Source organism: Bufo gargarizans, chromosome 8 (genome assembly GCF_014858855.1).
Source record: "Bufo gargarizans isolate SCDJY-AF-19 chromosome 8, ASM1485885v1, whole genome shotgun sequence".
NCBI lineage: Eukaryota > Metazoa > Chordata > Amphibia > Anura > Bufonidae > Bufo > Bufo gargarizans.
Window position 1 is genome coordinate 73763664 of NC_058087.1, and position 18498 is coordinate 73782161.

At 40.2% G+C, this 18498-nt stretch overlaps 1 protein-coding gene across 5 annotated transcripts in view; it reads left to right on the plus strand.

The window, feature by feature from the left end:
• The window catches only part of CDK15 (cyclin dependent kinase 15), a 225216-nt gene that overhangs the window by 189481 nt on the left and 17237 nt on the right, over window positions 1-18498 (plus strand). For 4 of the 5 annotated variants that reach the window (XM_044304650.1, XM_044304649.1, XM_044304648.1 and 1 more), the window contains one exon: window positions 9660-9799. In XM_044304650.1, coding sequence (XP_044160585.1) covers window positions 9660-9799 — 140 coding nt within the window. Of the gene's footprint in view, window positions 1-9659; window positions 9800-14031; window positions 14165-18498 lie in introns of those variants that run through there. The other variant, XM_044304651.1, reaches the window with a different exon arrangement.

Consider the following 18498-nt stretch of genomic DNA (forward strand, 5'->3'; position numbering starts at 1 on the left):
GGGGTGTCTTCTTTCTAAAATGGGGTCACTTGTGGAGTATTTATACTGCCCTGGCATTTTAGGGGCCCTAAAGCGTGAGAAGAAGTCTGGATTCCAAATGTCTAAAAAATGTCTGTAAAAAGTTGTCATTTACAGAGATATTTCTCACACACAGTATGGGTATATGTAAAAATACACCCCAAAACACATTGCCCTACTACTCCTGAGTACCACTTTTTTGTAAACGCTATAACTTTTACCCAAACCAATAAATATACACTTATTGCATTTTTTTTAATCAAAGACATGTAGAACAATAAATTTAGAGAAAAATGTATATAGAAATGTAGTTTTATTTGAAAAATTTTACAACAGAAAGTGAAAAATGTCATTTTTTGGCAAAAATTTCGGTCATTTTCGAATAATATAAAAAAAAGTAAAAATGTCAGCAGCAATGAAATACCACCAAATGAAAGCTCTATTAGTGAGAAGAATAGAAGGTAAAATTAATTTGGGTGGTAAGTAGTATGACCGAGCAATAAACCGTGAAAGTAGTGTAGTGCAGAATTGTAAAAAGTGGTCTGGTCATTAAGGGGGTTTAAGCTAGGGGGGCTGAGGTGGTTAACATTAGTTAATATAAGAAAAACCTTTAGATGCTTAAAGGTTACCTTGGGTTCCTTTGTGACCTCTTGGACTCTTACTGCCGTACTCTTGGCATCTTGGTCGATCACTCCTGGGAAGGTAAAAATGGTCTTGAATTTCCTACATATGTACACAGTTTGTCTGACTATGGATGGTTTAGTAACCTTTTCCAGCCTGTTGAGCATAGCCATTCAGATTCGCCCATTTTAGGTAATCCATATTGTTTATTGAGCAATATTACTCACCTAAAATGACCTAGGCTTGTTTCCCACTGCTGGTATAGTTCCGGCTGGGTCTTCCGGCTGCCGGAGCTATCTGGATCTATCATTACTGGTTGTTGCCAGAATGCCTGCCGGCCCCAGATAGTTCCAGCAGCTCCAGAACAGCCTGCCAGAACTATGCTGGCCGTTTGAAATAAGCCTAATCCTACAATGTTGTAAAGAAGTATCACCTGCGGGTCTTCACCAAGACTGGATTAAACATGATCCATGTGGATCCTGTAGAATGGTGGATACATAGAACAAGCCATTTAAAGCACTTTAGGAATGTTTGACCTTTATTAACTCAGAAACATTTCAATAAAGGTCATAACTGACACTTCCAGTATGTTTGTGAGTGATTGATATATCACATGACCCCCTTCCCACGGGAAAAATCTGAGCTAAATTCAATATGGCAGATTTCAAAATTCAGCCAAAAAAGTTTCCTCCACCAAATAATGCAGCCTCCATCCCAACTAATCCTTTCACCCACTGTAAATCATTGCCAATGTTGGTAAATATTATTTTTTATTATCTGTAGTGCTTTAGTTATATTAGATATATAGAGACATTTTAACCCATTCCTTTGCAGCACATTGCAGGTGGTTCATTCATACCACAAGAAAAGAATAGGTTAACACTTCATATCAAGGTTGATAAAAATGCAGTGCAGTGAGAATGAAAGTGCTCAACAGAAGGGAAGTAACATCTGCAGCTATCACAGTCTAGAAAGGGGTTTGGAACAGACCTGCCCAGAAGAAGGAGTACTAATTTCTTGTCTTCACTGCAATTGTTCCTGCCAATAATACCAGCATTGTGTTTGAGCTGAGGGACAGGGGCCCAGGACACAATTGGTGCTATGACCCCTGTTTTTAGTGCAGTTGTCACTCGCTCTTTTGCAGACAATTTTCAGTCCTCCATAAAATGATCCAGCCCTTCAGCCATTCAAGGAAAAAAGTTAAAAGGAAAAGAAGAAAAACATACATCCTCAGGGGTTTCCAGCGGCCAAACCATTTTAAAGACCACAACTTCAAAGAAAAGTCTTGGCTTTTCTAGGGATTTATATTCTTATCAGGTGCTGCGATGCACAAAAAAATATATATCGTTTAAAAGATCAAGTTTAAAGGCAACACAAATCCCAAAAAGCTTAAAAAAAACAGGAAATGAAGGAGCGTGCAAAAATTCTTTTGCTCTTTGTAGTTTGTGAATGAAGGCAGTTTGGGCGTTAAATTGGTCTATATCAAGTTCTGATTATTTAAATTGCTTAATATGTTCTGCAAATCCAAGGCGAGTTTGTAATGTGAGCAGACGCCATAGGTTTTGGCAGAGTATATTAATCTTAGTCTGTTCATTAGTTTGTTATAGCATGTGCTGGTATTGTCTTAAAATAGGCTATTTGAACAAAGATTCCATTTCTTCTGCCTTTTCTAAAAATATCATCATTTGTTGAGTTTTTCTGCTATTTTGTGTTTTTTTATCTACTGTTTTTGCACATACAGTTTTGGTATTTTTTTTGCTTTCCACTATATTTTTCTTCTTTTATAACCACACCTGGCTTTGGCTTAAATAATAAAAAAAAAAAAAAAAAAAAAAAAAAACTGTCACAACAAGATTCCAGTTTGAGCATCCTTCACACACAATTATATGTGGGCATTTTTTAGGGCTTGTAAAAAATATACAAACCGGATTCCAAAAAAGTTGGGACACTATACAAATCGTGAATAAAAACTGAATGCAATGATGTGGAGGTGCCAACTTCTAATATTTTATTCAGAATAGAACATAAATCACAGAACAAAAGTTTAAACTGAGAAAATGTACCATTTTAAGGGAAAAATATGTTAAATCAGAATTTCATGGTGTCAACAAATCCCCAAAAAGTTGGGACAAGGCCATTTTCACTACTGTGTGGCATCTCCCCTTCTTCTTACAACACTCAACAGACATCTGGGGACCGAGGAGACCAGTTTCTCAAGTTTAGAAATAGGAATGCTCTCCCATTCTTGTCTAATACAGGCCTCTAACTGTTCAATCGTCTTGAGCCTTCTTTGTTGCACCTTCCTCTTTATGATGCGCCAAATGTTCTCTATAGGTGAAAGATTTGAATCAACGTATTTTTCCTTTAAAATGATACATTTACTCGGATTAAACGTTTGATCTGTCATCCATGTTCTATTGCAAATAAAATATTGACATTTGCCATCTCCACATCATTGCATTCAGTTTTTATTCACAATTTGTTTAGTATCCCAACTTTTTGGGAATCCGGTTTGTAAACAAATAGCCCTTTCGCTGAACAATACAGCGCAGAGCAAGGTAGAGCATCAGAGGGGCTGTCTGAGTGAAAATGGGGATACGTCCAGGTTCACAGCTAGAATAGTACCTGGGCCACGGATGCGCACTGCTCTGCCCACTATGGGCAGAGGCACCGATCTTAACAGTACGCATGCGTGGGCCCAGCTGTGACCGGCGCTTGCATGAGATCTCTAAGATATAGGAGGAGGATGAATTAGGAGAGGAAGGCAGGCCAGTGGACTGCAAGGGGAGCAGTTATGCCAGCACATCAGAGACGGGCCTTGGCACTTGCAGCTATAACACCGCTCCTGGCCACTTGTGGAACCTGATCTGCATATCTTTCTAAAATGATTTTTTCACCTTATGGACGTGGGTCAGACACAATAAAGGTACTATTTGTATGTTCGGCAACTGTGCTATAACGTGATATGAGTGGTCTAAAACGCTCAAAGTAGGTGACAAATTCCCTTTAAATACATGTGTGGCTCCCCAGCTCTGGTGCCTCGTGTATGTGCTCTCTTTTAAAGGGGTACTCCAGATTTTCAATACTTTTTGTCTCTCCTGCCAGACCTGTGGAGTGAATTATATTTAACTGCTTCTTGTCGCTGTGTTCTAGCTTTTAAACTTTGCATGAAGTTTTTTTTTTTTGGTCCAGCAGAATGCCGGCACGAATGCCGGAAACCTTACGGACCCCATTATAGTGAATGGGATCCGGTGGATCTTGCTGGTGGCCAGCTATGCCAGAGTCGATGGATGTTCTGTTTCTCTCCTGAAATAAAATACCAAAATGCCTGCCGCATATGTAGACGTTGGCTAAGTGCAACATTTGATATTTTTGTCGCAAGGAAAACTCCAACAATTAGGAGTTTGTGCTTGATTCTTTACATGTTCTCAGACATGATTAATATAAGTGGCATCATCATCTTCTGTATATGATATTAAAGAAAATATAAGATCGTATCTTCCACCAGAAGATTGAACTGTATTATGCTCTCCTAAATAAACACTTGAATTTGGGTGATAAATCCACTTGAGCAGCATGTATTAGGCATAGTCTCATTTGTTCCAGACTAATAAGATAAGCCCTCAGAGCTCCTTATACATTGTTTTGAAGTCACGCTTAATGGATTCTTTCAATGACTTGGTCACACATACCCAGGATACCTAAGAAACTTGATAAGCTTAGGTCATACTTTATCTAACTACATTGGATAGTGATTCGAAATTCCATGTCACAAAGCTGGAAGTGTGCCGCGGCCAGATGAAGCTGTTCTACATTACAGACCTCTGACAGCTGCTGATAAATGGAATCTATTGTGGTTTACAGCAAACAAAATGTCATTTCTTCTTGGTTTCAGTGGTCTGAAACCCCTGTTTTATGTTTTGTCTATTAAATGGATTTGTTCACATGAAATTAATACCCAGCTGCTGTGCATCTTAGATTCACAACTCCCGAGACAACCGATTGTATTACTAGAAATCACTAAAGGGAGATTGCTGAATCTCCTTACCAGTCCTGTATGGAGACTTAGTGGAAATACTCCATGGTATGGAGATTTATTGGCAGTTCGCCATGGGAAACGGACATGCAAAGAGGTATCTTCCTAGGAAGAGAACATCTCACCAGCGCCACCTATTGAAAAGTAGCTCCCTATGAGTCAAAATTCCACATTCGAACAAGCCTTGGAATTTGACATGGGAGTATAGCCAGACCAGATATCTATCCGTAGACAGCTGTTTTGGGATACTTGCCCCTCATCAGTATGGAGTAGGATTCTGGTTGTCTCAATGTGTTGTCTTGGATGTTCATTTCCAATGGAGCATTGCCAATAAGTCTCCATACAGGACTGGTCTCTTTAAGGCGATTCAGCACCCTGACTAAGCTTCTTCCAAGGCATTGCACTGAGCCAGCCACAATTCTACCCCGTATGGATGAGGGGCAAGCACCCCGAACTGCTGTCTATGGATTGATATCTGGCTTGGCTGTATTCCCTTGTCAAATCCCAACGCTCTGATTTTCACTTTCAATAGGTGGCGTTAGTGAAATGGTACCTTTTTTGGGGAGATACCTCTTTGCATATAGATTTGACTATGCTACACTAAGTTTTACTTACCTCTCTATGTTGACCAGCTGAAAATGATTATTGATATCTCATAATTATTCTCCGCTAGTTAAATATTTTCATAAAGTCATTTGTCCCTCATTCAAACTTGTCATAGCATCAGCTTCATGCAGCAGTCTGCAGGTCAAAGCTCAGTGGAAATATGACTCTGTATATACTCTCACAGTTGATTGGATTCTTAAAGGGACACTGCCATTATTATTTTTTTTATCACATATTAATAGCCTATATGCGAATATTCTATCTATTTTTTATTTCTTTACAAAAACAGTTGCATGGCTTTCTGGATGTCATTTTTTTTTTAAGTCACTTGATGAGTTTTACTTCCTGTGCTGGCTTTTTAACTTACTACTTCATATGGGCTTTTGGCGCAGCAAACAGCCTTGCTTGACTTTCTCACTGTGACCATTAATGAGGCCAATTAGAGCATTACACTGATACGTGCAATGATTTTCTGTGGACATCTTTATCTAGGCCTATAAAGAGAACAATATAGCTGTCATACTGTTATCCAAATTCTGCAGTCTACTATTATACTAGCAGATCACACATTTCCATCACAGCAGCTGTAAAATAACAATGGATCTACATATGAGTTGTTGTTCTCTGTGTTTTTTCAATGGTATAATACTGCCGAAATGAAAAACAGGTCAAATATCTTCAGAAAATTGTTTTCTATGAATAATATTAAATACCCCTTTATGATGCAATTGTCCCTTTAGAAATGCTTATAATATTCTGATATACAGAATGGTATGGTAAGGCCTGGTTCACACAAACGTTTTTTTTGCGAGTGTATACGGTCCGTATATGGAACCATTCATTTCAATGGTTCCGCAAAAAAAAAAACGTAATGTACTCCATATGCATTCCGTTTCCGTATTTCCGTTTTTCCGTTGAAAGATAGAACATGTCCTATTATTGCCTGCAAATCACGTTCTGTGGCTCTATTCAAGTCAATGGGTCCGCAAAAAAAAACTGAACACATACGGAAATGTCTTCCGTTCCGTTTTTTCTGAACCATCTATTGAAAATGTTATGGCCAGCCCAATTTTTTCTATGTAATTACTGTATACTGTACATGGCATACGGAAAAACGGAAAGGAAACGGAAACACAACGGAACTCAAAAACGGAACAACGGATCCGTGAAAAACGGACCGCAAAAAACTATAAATGCCATACGTTCGTGTGAACTAGGCCTAAGTCATAGAGTTGCTGTAAAATAGTATAATGTGTCTGTCATTTGTCTGTATTTTATGAATATTGAACCAGGAGCCAATTGTTGACCATAAGGTCTATTTAAAAAAGTGTACAACTTAATAGTGTAATTCCTCTAAATGCCAATCCCAGGCTTTAACTGGTTTCTTTTTGCTTAACTACTGCATCATGTCACTATGTTTTGCCACAGGATATTTTTGTAATATTTAATAATATTTTGTGATATATAATATTAAATGCTAAAAGTTTAAGTAGCAAAGGAATACTAAAATGGTTGATATTATATACTTAATTACATTTGTGTAATAGTAATTCATGAAATATTATGGTTTGCTTAAAGGGTCTGTTCCACCATAAATATTTTGCAGATTTAAACCAACACCTGGATCTGAATACTTTTGTAATTGCATGTAATAAAAAATTTAGTATAGCCACTGAGTTATTCAATAAAATGTGTCTGTATAGTGCCACCTGCTGTTTGTTATTTTTCTTATTTCTCTGTCCACCTCAGTGAGGTGGACGCACATGCCTAGTTCCATCCTTCAACTGCCTCCTGGCTGTTAGGCCTCATGCACACGACCCTTGTGTGCACCCGTGGCCGATGTTCCGTTTTCCGTGATTTTCTGCGGACCCATTGACTTTCAATGGGTCCATTGAAAGCTCGGAAAATGCACCGTTTGTCATCTGCCTCCGTGATTCGTGTATCCTGTCCGTCCAAAAAATATGACCTATCCTATTTTTTTAACGGACAACGATTCACGGACCTATTCAAGTCAATGGGTCCGTGAAAAAACACGGATGCACACAAGATTGGCATCCGTGTCCGTGATCCGTGTCCGTAGGCTACTTTCATACAGACGGATCCGAAGATCCGTCTGCATAAAAGCTTTTTCAGAGCTGAGTGATGGGGACGCTTCAAGTTAGAATATACTACGAACTGTGTACATGACTGCCCCCTGCTGCCTGGCAGCACCCGATCTCTTACAGAGGGCTGTGATCCGCACAATTAACCCCTCAGGTGCCTCACCTGAAGGGGTTAATTGTGCGTATTATAGCCCCCTGTAAGAGATCAGGGGCTGCCAGGCAGCAGGGGGCAGACCCCTCCCTCCCCAGTTTTAATTTCATTGGTGGCCAGTCCCCCCCCCTCCTTCTATTGTATTAACTCATTGGTGGCCAGTGTGCGGCCTCCCCCTGGCCCCCCTCCCTCTATTGTATTAACTCATTGGTGGCCAGTGTGCGGCCTCCCCCCGGCCCCCCCTCCCTCTATTGTATTAACTCATTGGTGGCCAGTGTGCGGCCTCCCCCCGGACCCCCCTCCCTCTATTGTATTAACTCATTGGTGGCCAGTGTGCGGCCTCCCCCCGGCCCCCCCTACCTCCCTCCCTCTATTGTATTAACTCATTGGTGGCCAGTGTGCGGCCCCCCCCCGGCCCCCCCTCCCTCCCTCTATTGTATTAACTCATTTTTGGCCAGTGCGGCCCCCCCTCCCTCTATTGTTAAACTGATTGGTGGCCAGTGTGCGGCCTCCCTCCCTCTATTGTATTAACTCATTGGTGGCCAGTGTGCGGCCTCCCCCCGGCCCCCCCCCCGATCATTGGTGGCAGCGGAGAGTTCCGATCGGAGTCCCAGTTTAATCGCTGGGGCTCTGATCGGTAACCATGGCAACCAGGACGCTACTGCAGTCCTGGTTGCCATGGTTACTTAGCAATATTAGAAGCATCATACTTACCTGCAGCGCTGCCTGTGACCGAATGGGAGCTCCTCCTACTGGTAAGTGACAGATCATTAAGCAATGGGCCGCACAGACCTGTCACTTACCAGTAGGAGGAGCTCTCGGCCGGTCACAGACAGCGCAGCAGGTAAGTATGATGCTTATAATGACTGCAGTATTGTCCTGGTTGCCATGGTTACCGATCGGAGCCCCAGCGATTAAACTGGGACTCCGATCGGAACTCTCCGCTGCCACCAATGATGCGAGGGGGGGGCGCACACTGGCCACCAATGAGTTAATACAATAGAGGGAGGGGGGCCGGGGGGGTGCATACTGGCCACCAATGAGTTAATACAATAGAGGGAGGGGGGGACCGCACACTGGCCACCAATGAGTTAATACAATAGAGGGAGGGGGGGCCGGGGGGAGCCGCACACTGGCCACCAATGAGTTAATACAATAGAGGGAGGGAGGCGGACACAGGCCACCAATGAGTAAATACAATAGAGGGAGGGAGGGGCGCAAACTGGCCACCAATGAGTTAATACAATAGAGGGAGGGAGGGGGGGCCCCCTGCTGCCTGGCAGCCCCTGATATCTTACAGGGGGCTATGATACGCACAATTAACCCCTGAGGTGCGGCACCTGAGGGGTTAATTATACGGATCACAGCCCCCTGTAAGAGATCGGGTGCTGCCAGGCAGCAGTCATGTACACAGTTCTTAGTATATTCTAACTTGAAGCGTCCCCATCACTATGGGAACGCCTCTGTGTTAGAATATACTGTCGGATATGAGTTTTCACGATGTAACTCAAATTCGATGGTATATTCTAACATAGAGGCGTTCCCATCTTGATGGGGACGCTTCAAGTTAAAATATACCATTGGATTGGAGAAAACTCCGATCCGATGGTATAATAGGGACTCCTGACTTTACAGTAAAAGTCAATGGGGACGGATCCGTTTGCAATTGCACCATATTGTGTCAACGTGACACGGATCCGTCCCTATTGACTTGCACGGCCAGGCAGACACCAAAACGATTTTTTCTTCATGTCCGTGGATCCTCCAAAAATCAAGGAAGACCCACGGAAGAAAAAACGGACACGGATAACGGACCTACGGACCCCGTTTTTGCAGACCTTAAAAAAAACGGTTGTGTGCATGAGGCCTAATAGTAAGAAAGCTGTAGCAAAAAGGACCACCCCCTCGAGCTGTCAGCTTGACATAAATCTATCAGAGCAATCGGAGCAATGAATGGGGAAACTGCAGATCCATGTGAGGTACAGGGCTGGTTCTAGCTTTGTTAGAGATTGTTATGTACTATATGATGTCTGATTTTAATTTTTTACATTAATCATGGGATTCCCCCTTTAATATCAAGTCTCTATAATATTATTAAAGAATCAATCTCATCTTGTTCTTCCAGATTGAGTAGAACTATGGGTGCTGAAGATCTTGCTTATAGGATGTTGAAAGGTTGTCCTCGTAAAAGGATTTCTGCTGAAGATGCCCTTCTTCATAAATTTTTCAGTACATTGCCTTGTCAACTTTACCAGCTATCTGATGGTATGTTTTACAGCACACCTGTGCATTATATGTATCAAGGGCTTTTTGTCATTTCATATAAGGGGAAAATCTAGAATTTTACTAAATGATATCTTTCTCAGTAACTTCTGGGCACTGCCGAATAATCAAAGAAATATTCTTCCCTATGGACATTTTCTCTGCATATTCTGAATCTGATGGAGCATGAAAAAGACGAGACAGAGGTGATATGATAGAAACTTTTAAATACATAAAGGGAATCAACAAGGTAAAAGAGGAGAGAATATTTAAAAGAAAGAAAAACTGCTACAAGAGGACATAGTTTAAAATTAGAGGGGCAAAGGTTTAAAAGTAATATCAGTAAGTATTACTTTACTGAGAGTAGTGGATGCATGGAATAGCCTTCCTGCAGAAGTGGTAGCTGCAAATACAGTGAAGGAGTTTAAGCATGCATGGGATAGGCATAAGGCTATCCTTCATATAAAATAGGCAGGGGCTATTCAAAGTATTCAGTATATTGGGCAGACTAGATGGGCCAAATGGTTCTTATCTGCCGACACATTCTATGTTTTTATGACACCCAGATATCTGCTGTAAGCCATCTCAGGGCAAATGAAGCATTGCAAGATGCCCTTTAGATTCAACAAGCTATCCATGTAAGGATACAACCAAACGTTCAGGTTCTTTGATGCAGTTTTTAAAGTGAAAACAAGGAGTGTATTTAAAACAAAAAAAAGTAATGTTTCTCATTAATATTTTCTCTCCTTTTATAATCCACACCTGATATTGGTTTTAAAAACTTAATCAGAAAACCTGAATGTAGCTTTGTAGCTTTCCTCAATATGGATTATTGAAGGAGGTACCGAGTAGGAAATCCCTTTTATAAACTCCCTCATGGGGTTTTTGAAAATCCAGAAAAACAGTTTAAGGCCTCATGCACACGACCGCGGATCCGCAAAAAAAGGAAGGCGCCCGTGTTGCCTTCCGCAATTTGCAGAACGGAACGCCGGCAATATAAATGCCTATTCTTGTCTGCAAAGCGCGGACAAGAATAGGACATGTTATATTTTTTTAACGGAGCCACGGATGCGGGCAGCACACAGAGTGCTGTCCGCATCTTTTGCGGCCCCATTGAAGTTAATGGGTCCGCATCCGAGCCGCCAAAACGGCGGCTCGGATGCGAACCCAAACAACGGTCGTGTGCATGAGGCCTAAAATGTAGGTTCAGTTGTGAAGAACATGTTCTTATACAGTAGAGAACTGCATCAATCCTCCAAAATCCAATATGAGAAGAAGGATCCATTAGTAGAGCATTTGTGTTCCCTGATGCAGTCAGTTTACTGTCTGTATTAGTCTGTATTCTGACAATGAAGCGGCAGATACAATCTGTCATAAAACAGCCTGTGTCTGATGACGGGATGACTGCTTCTATTCATAAAAAAGAGCAACAATAGAAGGGTATTAGAGAATTCCTATAGGCACAGTTAATTAAGGACTGTCTAGTTTCATCTCAACTTCTATAATGTAATAATATTACAGGTTAGGGTGGGTTCACATCTGCGTTCTGGATTTTGTTATGGCTTTCCGTTATGACATGGTTATAATGGAAAATAACGGAATCTATAATACGGAAGTCAAAATGGAAGCCTTTAGAGGCATTCCGTTTTGATCCGTCTTAATAGAAGTCTATGGGAATCATAACGGATCCGTCCGGGTCCCGTTATGCAAGACGGAAAACAAAGTCCTGTCGACAGGACTTTTTTCTCTGTTCTGCATAACGGAAACCAGGTGGATCCATTATGCTTCCCCATAGACTTCTATTAAGACAGAAAGCAAAATGGAATGTCTTTTAAAGGCTTCCGTTTTGCATTCTGTCATAATGCAAGTCTACGGGCAGCATAACGGATCCGTCCTTCCGTCTTATGGATTCCGTTATTTTCCGCTATAACCATTTTCTAACGGAAAGCCATAACGGAATCCAGAACGCAGATGTGAACCCACCCTTATAGTTACTAGATTTCTGGAGAAGGGTCATTGATCCATTGAGTTATTCTGACTGCCTGAGTGGAGTCGGGAAGGAATTTTTTCCACCAACATGAGGAAAATTGGCCTCCACCACATTAGGTTTTTTTGCATTCCTCTGGATCAGCTGCCTTACATCTGGCGACATTAGAGGCAGAGCTTGTTAAGAGCTCATTTGCATTCATTTCTTCCCAGAATTCCAGAGGAGCATGTATGGCCTATAAGTCTCCTCACGCCAACTAAGGCGCTCTTTTACCAAGGAACGATAGTACCCCCCAAATACTGACTTAGGCCTCTCTCCCAGTTAAGCCAGTACTACTCTCTGCTCTGCACTGATGAGGGGCAATCACCCTGAAACTGCTGTTTGCAGATAAGGTGCTGGCTTATTTAATATCGGAGTCATGTCTCTAGTCCCATTTAAAGAGTCAAACATTGACTTATAGGATAGCTGCCCTACGTCTGGTGGCAATAGAGGAAGAGCTTTTTAAGAGCTAATTTGCATCCCTTTCTTCCCTGAATTCCAGAGAAGCATGTATGGCCTATAAGTCTTCTCATGCAGGATAACAGGCTGAACTGGGTGGACGTATGTCTTTTTTTCAGCCATAAACTATGTGATGATGAAATTCCTACAAAATTGGGCAGATATACCAATCATATTTGAATACAAATATAATTTTTTTTTGAAAATACAGCAATCGGATTAAAAATGAATCTCACAATAGAGAAAAAATTGGCATACCCAAGAAGGAGGGGATAAAGTGACATACCAAACAATGAATCACAATATAAAATAACTAAAGGGCAGTGCCAGTGACCAAAAATATAAATGTGTAATGCCAAATACTACCACATCAAGTCCATAATTTGACCTAAACTGCTAAGTGCTATTATTGACAGATGTATATATCATTTATTTAAAGAACAGTATGTAATGTGTGAAAACCTGTGTCACTGTACTATGCCTTGAAGGGGTTGTCAGTGCTAATTAAAAATCTCTGACAGCCCACAATGTCTTAAAAATTGGTCGGTGACATGTATAATGACATGCTTGGATTGAGCACTTCACAGATGCAGCCAACCCCTGTCCTTGGCTGTAGACCGCTGAGGACAGTGATGGGCTGCAGTGGTCACATGCCGTAACCAGGCTCATTGCCACTGTGGTTTTAAAACAAACCGCTGTGGAAGTATTGTGTTTTTTATTTTAAGACATTGTAGGGATTGTCCAATATTTGTAATTATCTCAGATAGCCTCTTTAAGACTTAGTATAGAGACACACGTTTTAATTTAACGCATTAAGTACTCTTCTTTTGATGGGATGCTATGTTTTTTAAGGAGGTATTCTGGTTTTAATGATTACATTTATGTAGAGAATAGGATTTTGAAAAATGTTCTAATATATATCTGTTTAACATTTTGCTTGTAGATGTTTATTATATCCATACAGTAGCCTCTCCTGAAAGAAAAATGTGGTACGGCCTATTTTAGTCCTGTAAAATGCATCCATGTGAGAGCTGGATAGGACTAAATATGGCATCAGTTATGTGAGCCATCATGTGACGCTCACAAGTATCACCTGGCTTGGCTTTCCATTAACTGCTCAGGTATCTAACACGTGAGTAGTAGTGCACTGAGGAACAGAACATATACAGTATACAGCATCTCATCATGCCTGTCTGTCAGTGTCTGTGTAGAAACAGATCTGCGTATAGGTTATCTTTGTTAGTTTTTTTTTACCCTTTATTAACAACATGACAACATCACCTAAAGACAGGCAGACATTTTATAAATAACCCACAGACAGGAAGTACATGTAAATACACATAGTAATGTAGTTACTGTAATAATCACAATGAAAATTATGATGTCATTACTAGTTCTATTTACTTATCATATGAATTTGTCCACTGTGCTGATCCAGCACATGTATATCATGTAACACTGCTGATTACTGAATGTAAGGGGTTATATGTTGTGAAGTCACATGACTGATGCCATGTTTCAGTTAGGCCAGAGATACTTTACACAGGACTGATACATGGGCTATACTATTCTACGGCATACAGGGGTCAACTTCCTGATATAAGAAGTGTATGAATGCAGATTTGTAAATACATGTATATTAGAAAATTGTATGATTTCCTTTTATATAAACAAATGCAAAATAAAAAATGGAATACCCCTTTAAATAAAATGCTGATAACTTACCATAACTTGTATCTCTGCGTTCTAGATCAGAGAGGTTATCGGCATCCAGTCCTCACTGATTTACAGTTTCTGACATGTCTCCATGAAGTTTTATGAAAACAAAGTGACCCTTAACCAGAAGGTGTATGGATCACAAGACACTATTAGACTTTCTAGAAGCATAACATCTCTAGTAGGTCAGGTGGTCCTTCTTGGTCCCACTGATTGGCTGAAAAGAAAGAAGTCACCCCATATTCTCATTAGCATACATAGCACACTTTGTTGAGGCCTTCCAATAAATATTTGGAGTTACCATTTAGTGGAAGCTATTGTGCCAGTTTGTCCCAAGGGCAGATTTGAGAATTGCCAGAGGAGAAACACCATCACCGCCATTTCTAGTTGTTAAATAGTCAGTGATCACTACAAATGTACAAAAAAATTTGGAAAGACAGAAGCATAATTTACTATATGTTGAATTTACCCTAACAAATGATGCACTAGTATTATTCCTGGATTTCCATTGTGAAATTATGTTGAGAGGAAATTTGTAACATCTGGTTCTCACATGTTATACAGCTGTCTTTAGGAGTGGTCTTAGGACTCCTATCTGTTGGGCAGTAAGTCTTATCAGGGAAAATTCCATACACCTGTATGGTTGTATAACCTCTAAAGGTCCCAGAGGTGGTAGACATTTCCTCATCCCAAGTTCTGCAAGGAGAACGTCAATGCTCATTATTGGTAGACACTAACAAAAAGCTATACAGAACACATGGCAATGACTTAATCACATCTCCAGAGGTCCCTTGATAATCCTTTGAAGGACTGCCCCATAAATTCCTAGCATGCCTACTCTTTATTTGGGCTATCTCTTAAATCCTGGACAGGCCAGTTTACCACTTATGTCTTCCTATAAATGTGTAGAATTTCAGCTCTCTCATTACTTGGAGCCTTAACCAATGGAGCATTCCATTTATCCATACAGAGAAGTTATGCTTCTAAATCCTAAGTAAACATTTGGAACTGCTGAAGAGCTTAAAGGGTCTACTCCAATTCTGAAACTACTCATCAACCATTCTATGCAGACAGAGCACATCATTATGATCCAAAAAAATCTTAGTTTTCCTAACACATGGTTTTTAATACTGACATCTCCAGTTCTCATATATATTTTAGAAATATTACACCACAGACAGATGGAGAGAAATGCGTCAGCCAGCATGCTAATGAAAGTATTGGCTTTCTTCTTTACAAAACTTGAATAAAGCCCAATATCTGTATGTACCCTGCATTAGTATAACTGTTTATGAAAGCTTGTTTACGGGATAAGAATCCACCACCATTGTCACACATCACCCTTATCAGATTCAAGGGTGTATCCAGTCATGGGAGAACATGTCCTGGAAAAATGCATATGCTGGTTTCTTTCCCAGTTACATTGTATCAGCATTTAATTTTCCTAGGCATGTATCCATTAATGCATTAACATAACAAAACATGACATGCTTATTAATGGTCATATTGTTCCACCCGGGTTCTGTAATATGTTCCTATATTCTAGATCCGATGGATTCATATGGAATCTGTAAGTCAAAATTTTGTTGCCTTTAATCAGTGGCAAACAGGTATACTATATTGTAGACCTCAAGACTTTTATGCTTGCCATATTATGAATCAGTAACACATGGATCCATTACACAGTTGTGTGCATATGTGCCTATGGTGGTTTTATAATATCTATGGGTGGAGAAGGAGTATGGTCAAGTGTAGAGACGGCTTAGAAAAGAACAGAACTGGTCATTGGGCTTTCTGTAAAGCTTAAAGTGACCCTTCAGTTGAAGAAAAAAAATATGTTAACTGGGAAACAAACAGAACACTTAACTGGTACCCTCCTTTTCTGCTATCCAATATGGCCACACTTCTTCTCAAACTATATGACACATAATGTGCATTGATAGCTTAAGACACTTCCTGCTTGTCTGGCCTGCCCCTGGATTGGTCAACACTGCTTATGTGAGTGGGCATCAAGTAGTATGAGAAGTGGTATGGCCATCTTGGATGATACAAGAGAAATATTAGAATTGGTGGATCTGCAGCTGAAAAGATGAAACGTAGGTCACCATATAAATGTTCTGATTGTTCCTCAGTTAACCAGTTAATGTGAATTTTGTTTCTTGAACCAAGGGGTCATTTTAGGGTGGCCATAGATTTTCAATCGATGGTAGAAAAAGTAGGAAAAACGCTCATTCAGCCAACAGCTGTTTCTAACGAACAGCCAAGCAAGCATATATTTTCAATGGGGAGTGGTGATAATGTTGAAATTTAACATGCCTGATAGTTTTTTCCCTTTAAATATGCTTAACAAATGCCAGCCGAACATTTTTTACACATAACACGGTTTACTGGTCCCACTAAAATTGGCAGTGTAGGCCAACTGAAGTCTAATGTGTGCAGTCACCTTTAGTTTTTCCTGTAAGCAGTATTTTTATTGTAGTGCCTACAGTGATCATATTCTATCACAGGGTTTCACAACAGTTGGGCCCCACTTGAATCATCTTGACTACAGGTGACTCACAACCTGAAACTTGGGCAAAGACTTTAATGGCCAACTACTTACCATAATTATGTTTTATCCATTCAGAATGTGCACTAAAGCCTTAGATAAGTGACATTAAAGAACCCATAAACAGAAATGATATTGATATAAAAAATTGCTACTGGGTAAAAATATCAAGGCTTTTGACACACTTTGGAATCATGATATTTATTTTACTTGAATGAAGACTTCAAAAGTTTTACTTATGAAAAACACCAACAGCTTCAAACTAAGGCCGAAAGTCATCTATTAAGTATACTGTCAAGGTACAGAGCTGTAATAAGCAAGTCGTAGGATAAAAATATAATGGAAATGCAAAAAAAAATATTAAAAATTCCTATAATCCCATTGACAAGGCAATGCAAGACAAGGCACTTGACTTTTTGCATATATGGTAAAGTCAGATACAATTAATGACATAATTAGCCACAAAATTGAAGAATATATGATACAAGGGGTAAGTTAATCTCCTGCAAAAAGCAAAAAATATTTTTTTTACTCAAGAGTAGACCAACCTTCTACTTCCTCGGCAATCCTCCAGTTTCCCACAAGAACTCTGCTTGTAGTTTTTGGCTTGAAATTGTCTTTGATTGTAACTTTTATATTTTATAATGACATATTATAAAACTAAAAGCTCGGTTCACACAGTATTTGTTATCTATGTATGCTTGAAGGACCGGAATTATATGGTAGTTGTCACTGTTCACACCATAGGAGACCCAAAAATAAGGACTTGTTTTTTTTCTGTCATCATTTTCCATGAAGAGATATTATCCTACTTATGGAATAGAGGAAAATCTGAATTTACCTCCTGTAAATATTGAACAGAGGCAGAGTAGTGATCATGACAGTGAAGGACAGCTATATCTACATGCCTCTTCACTCCGCAGACAGCCACAGAATGTAAATCTACACTGACAATTTTATAAAAATAAAAAAGATAGAATCTTATATGAACCTGCCTATCTGCGGAGAGAAGAGGGGGGCTTCACAGCAGGAGGGAGTTTGACTTTCTTTTCTACATATAGTTTTTTTTTTTCCATGCAGAGTTTAAATTATGCCTGATAAAAGGAGTTTCGTAGACATGCGAGTTCTTTCAAACCCTCCTGGCTTCCTCCCAATTAAATGAGGTTTGTCAAAGCCATGGGGCTCTGCCACCGTATGAGAGGCGGACAAGCAAATCCCGTGGTGACATATCCAGTCCCCAAGGGAACAGATGAAAGTGCCTGCATTGGCGTACAGGAACAGAGATGGAGAGAGACACAGAATAGATATAAATACAGAGGTATGAGAGGATAGAGGTGGAAGCAAAAGAGAAATGGTGAACAGGCAGGGTGAAGGTAACCATGTAGAGAGATGAGGCTGAAAATATCCAGAAACTAGGGAGAAAAAGTATGACGAGAACAAAATAGAAGTCATGTACTAATGGGACATCGGTTAAAATAACCCTGACAGGCCATATAGGACCATGCTACCTGATGGCTATCATCTGTAACACAGCATCCTACATGAGTTGGGTTTTACCAATGAAAAAATTGCCTTATCATAGTCCAACATCATTAAGCCCCTCACTGTATGCAGGTAAGTGCTAGTGAACTGCCCCGAACAACTCAGCATTCATCAAATATCATTAGTACTTGTCAACTTTCTTTTCAAGTTCATACATCTTATGTTTGATCCAAACTGATGTAGAAAACCCAAGGAAAATATGAATTCATGTTCAACTTGCCAAACTAGTAAGATTGTTCCTAAAATTACTGGGTATTCTGCGACTATTAGGCCTCTTTCACACTTGCGTTGTCCGGATCCGGCATGTACTCCACTTGCCGGAATTACACGCCGGATCCGGAAAAACGCAAGTGTACTGAAAGCATTTGAAGACGGATCCGTCTTCAAAATGCTTTCAGTGTTACTATGGCA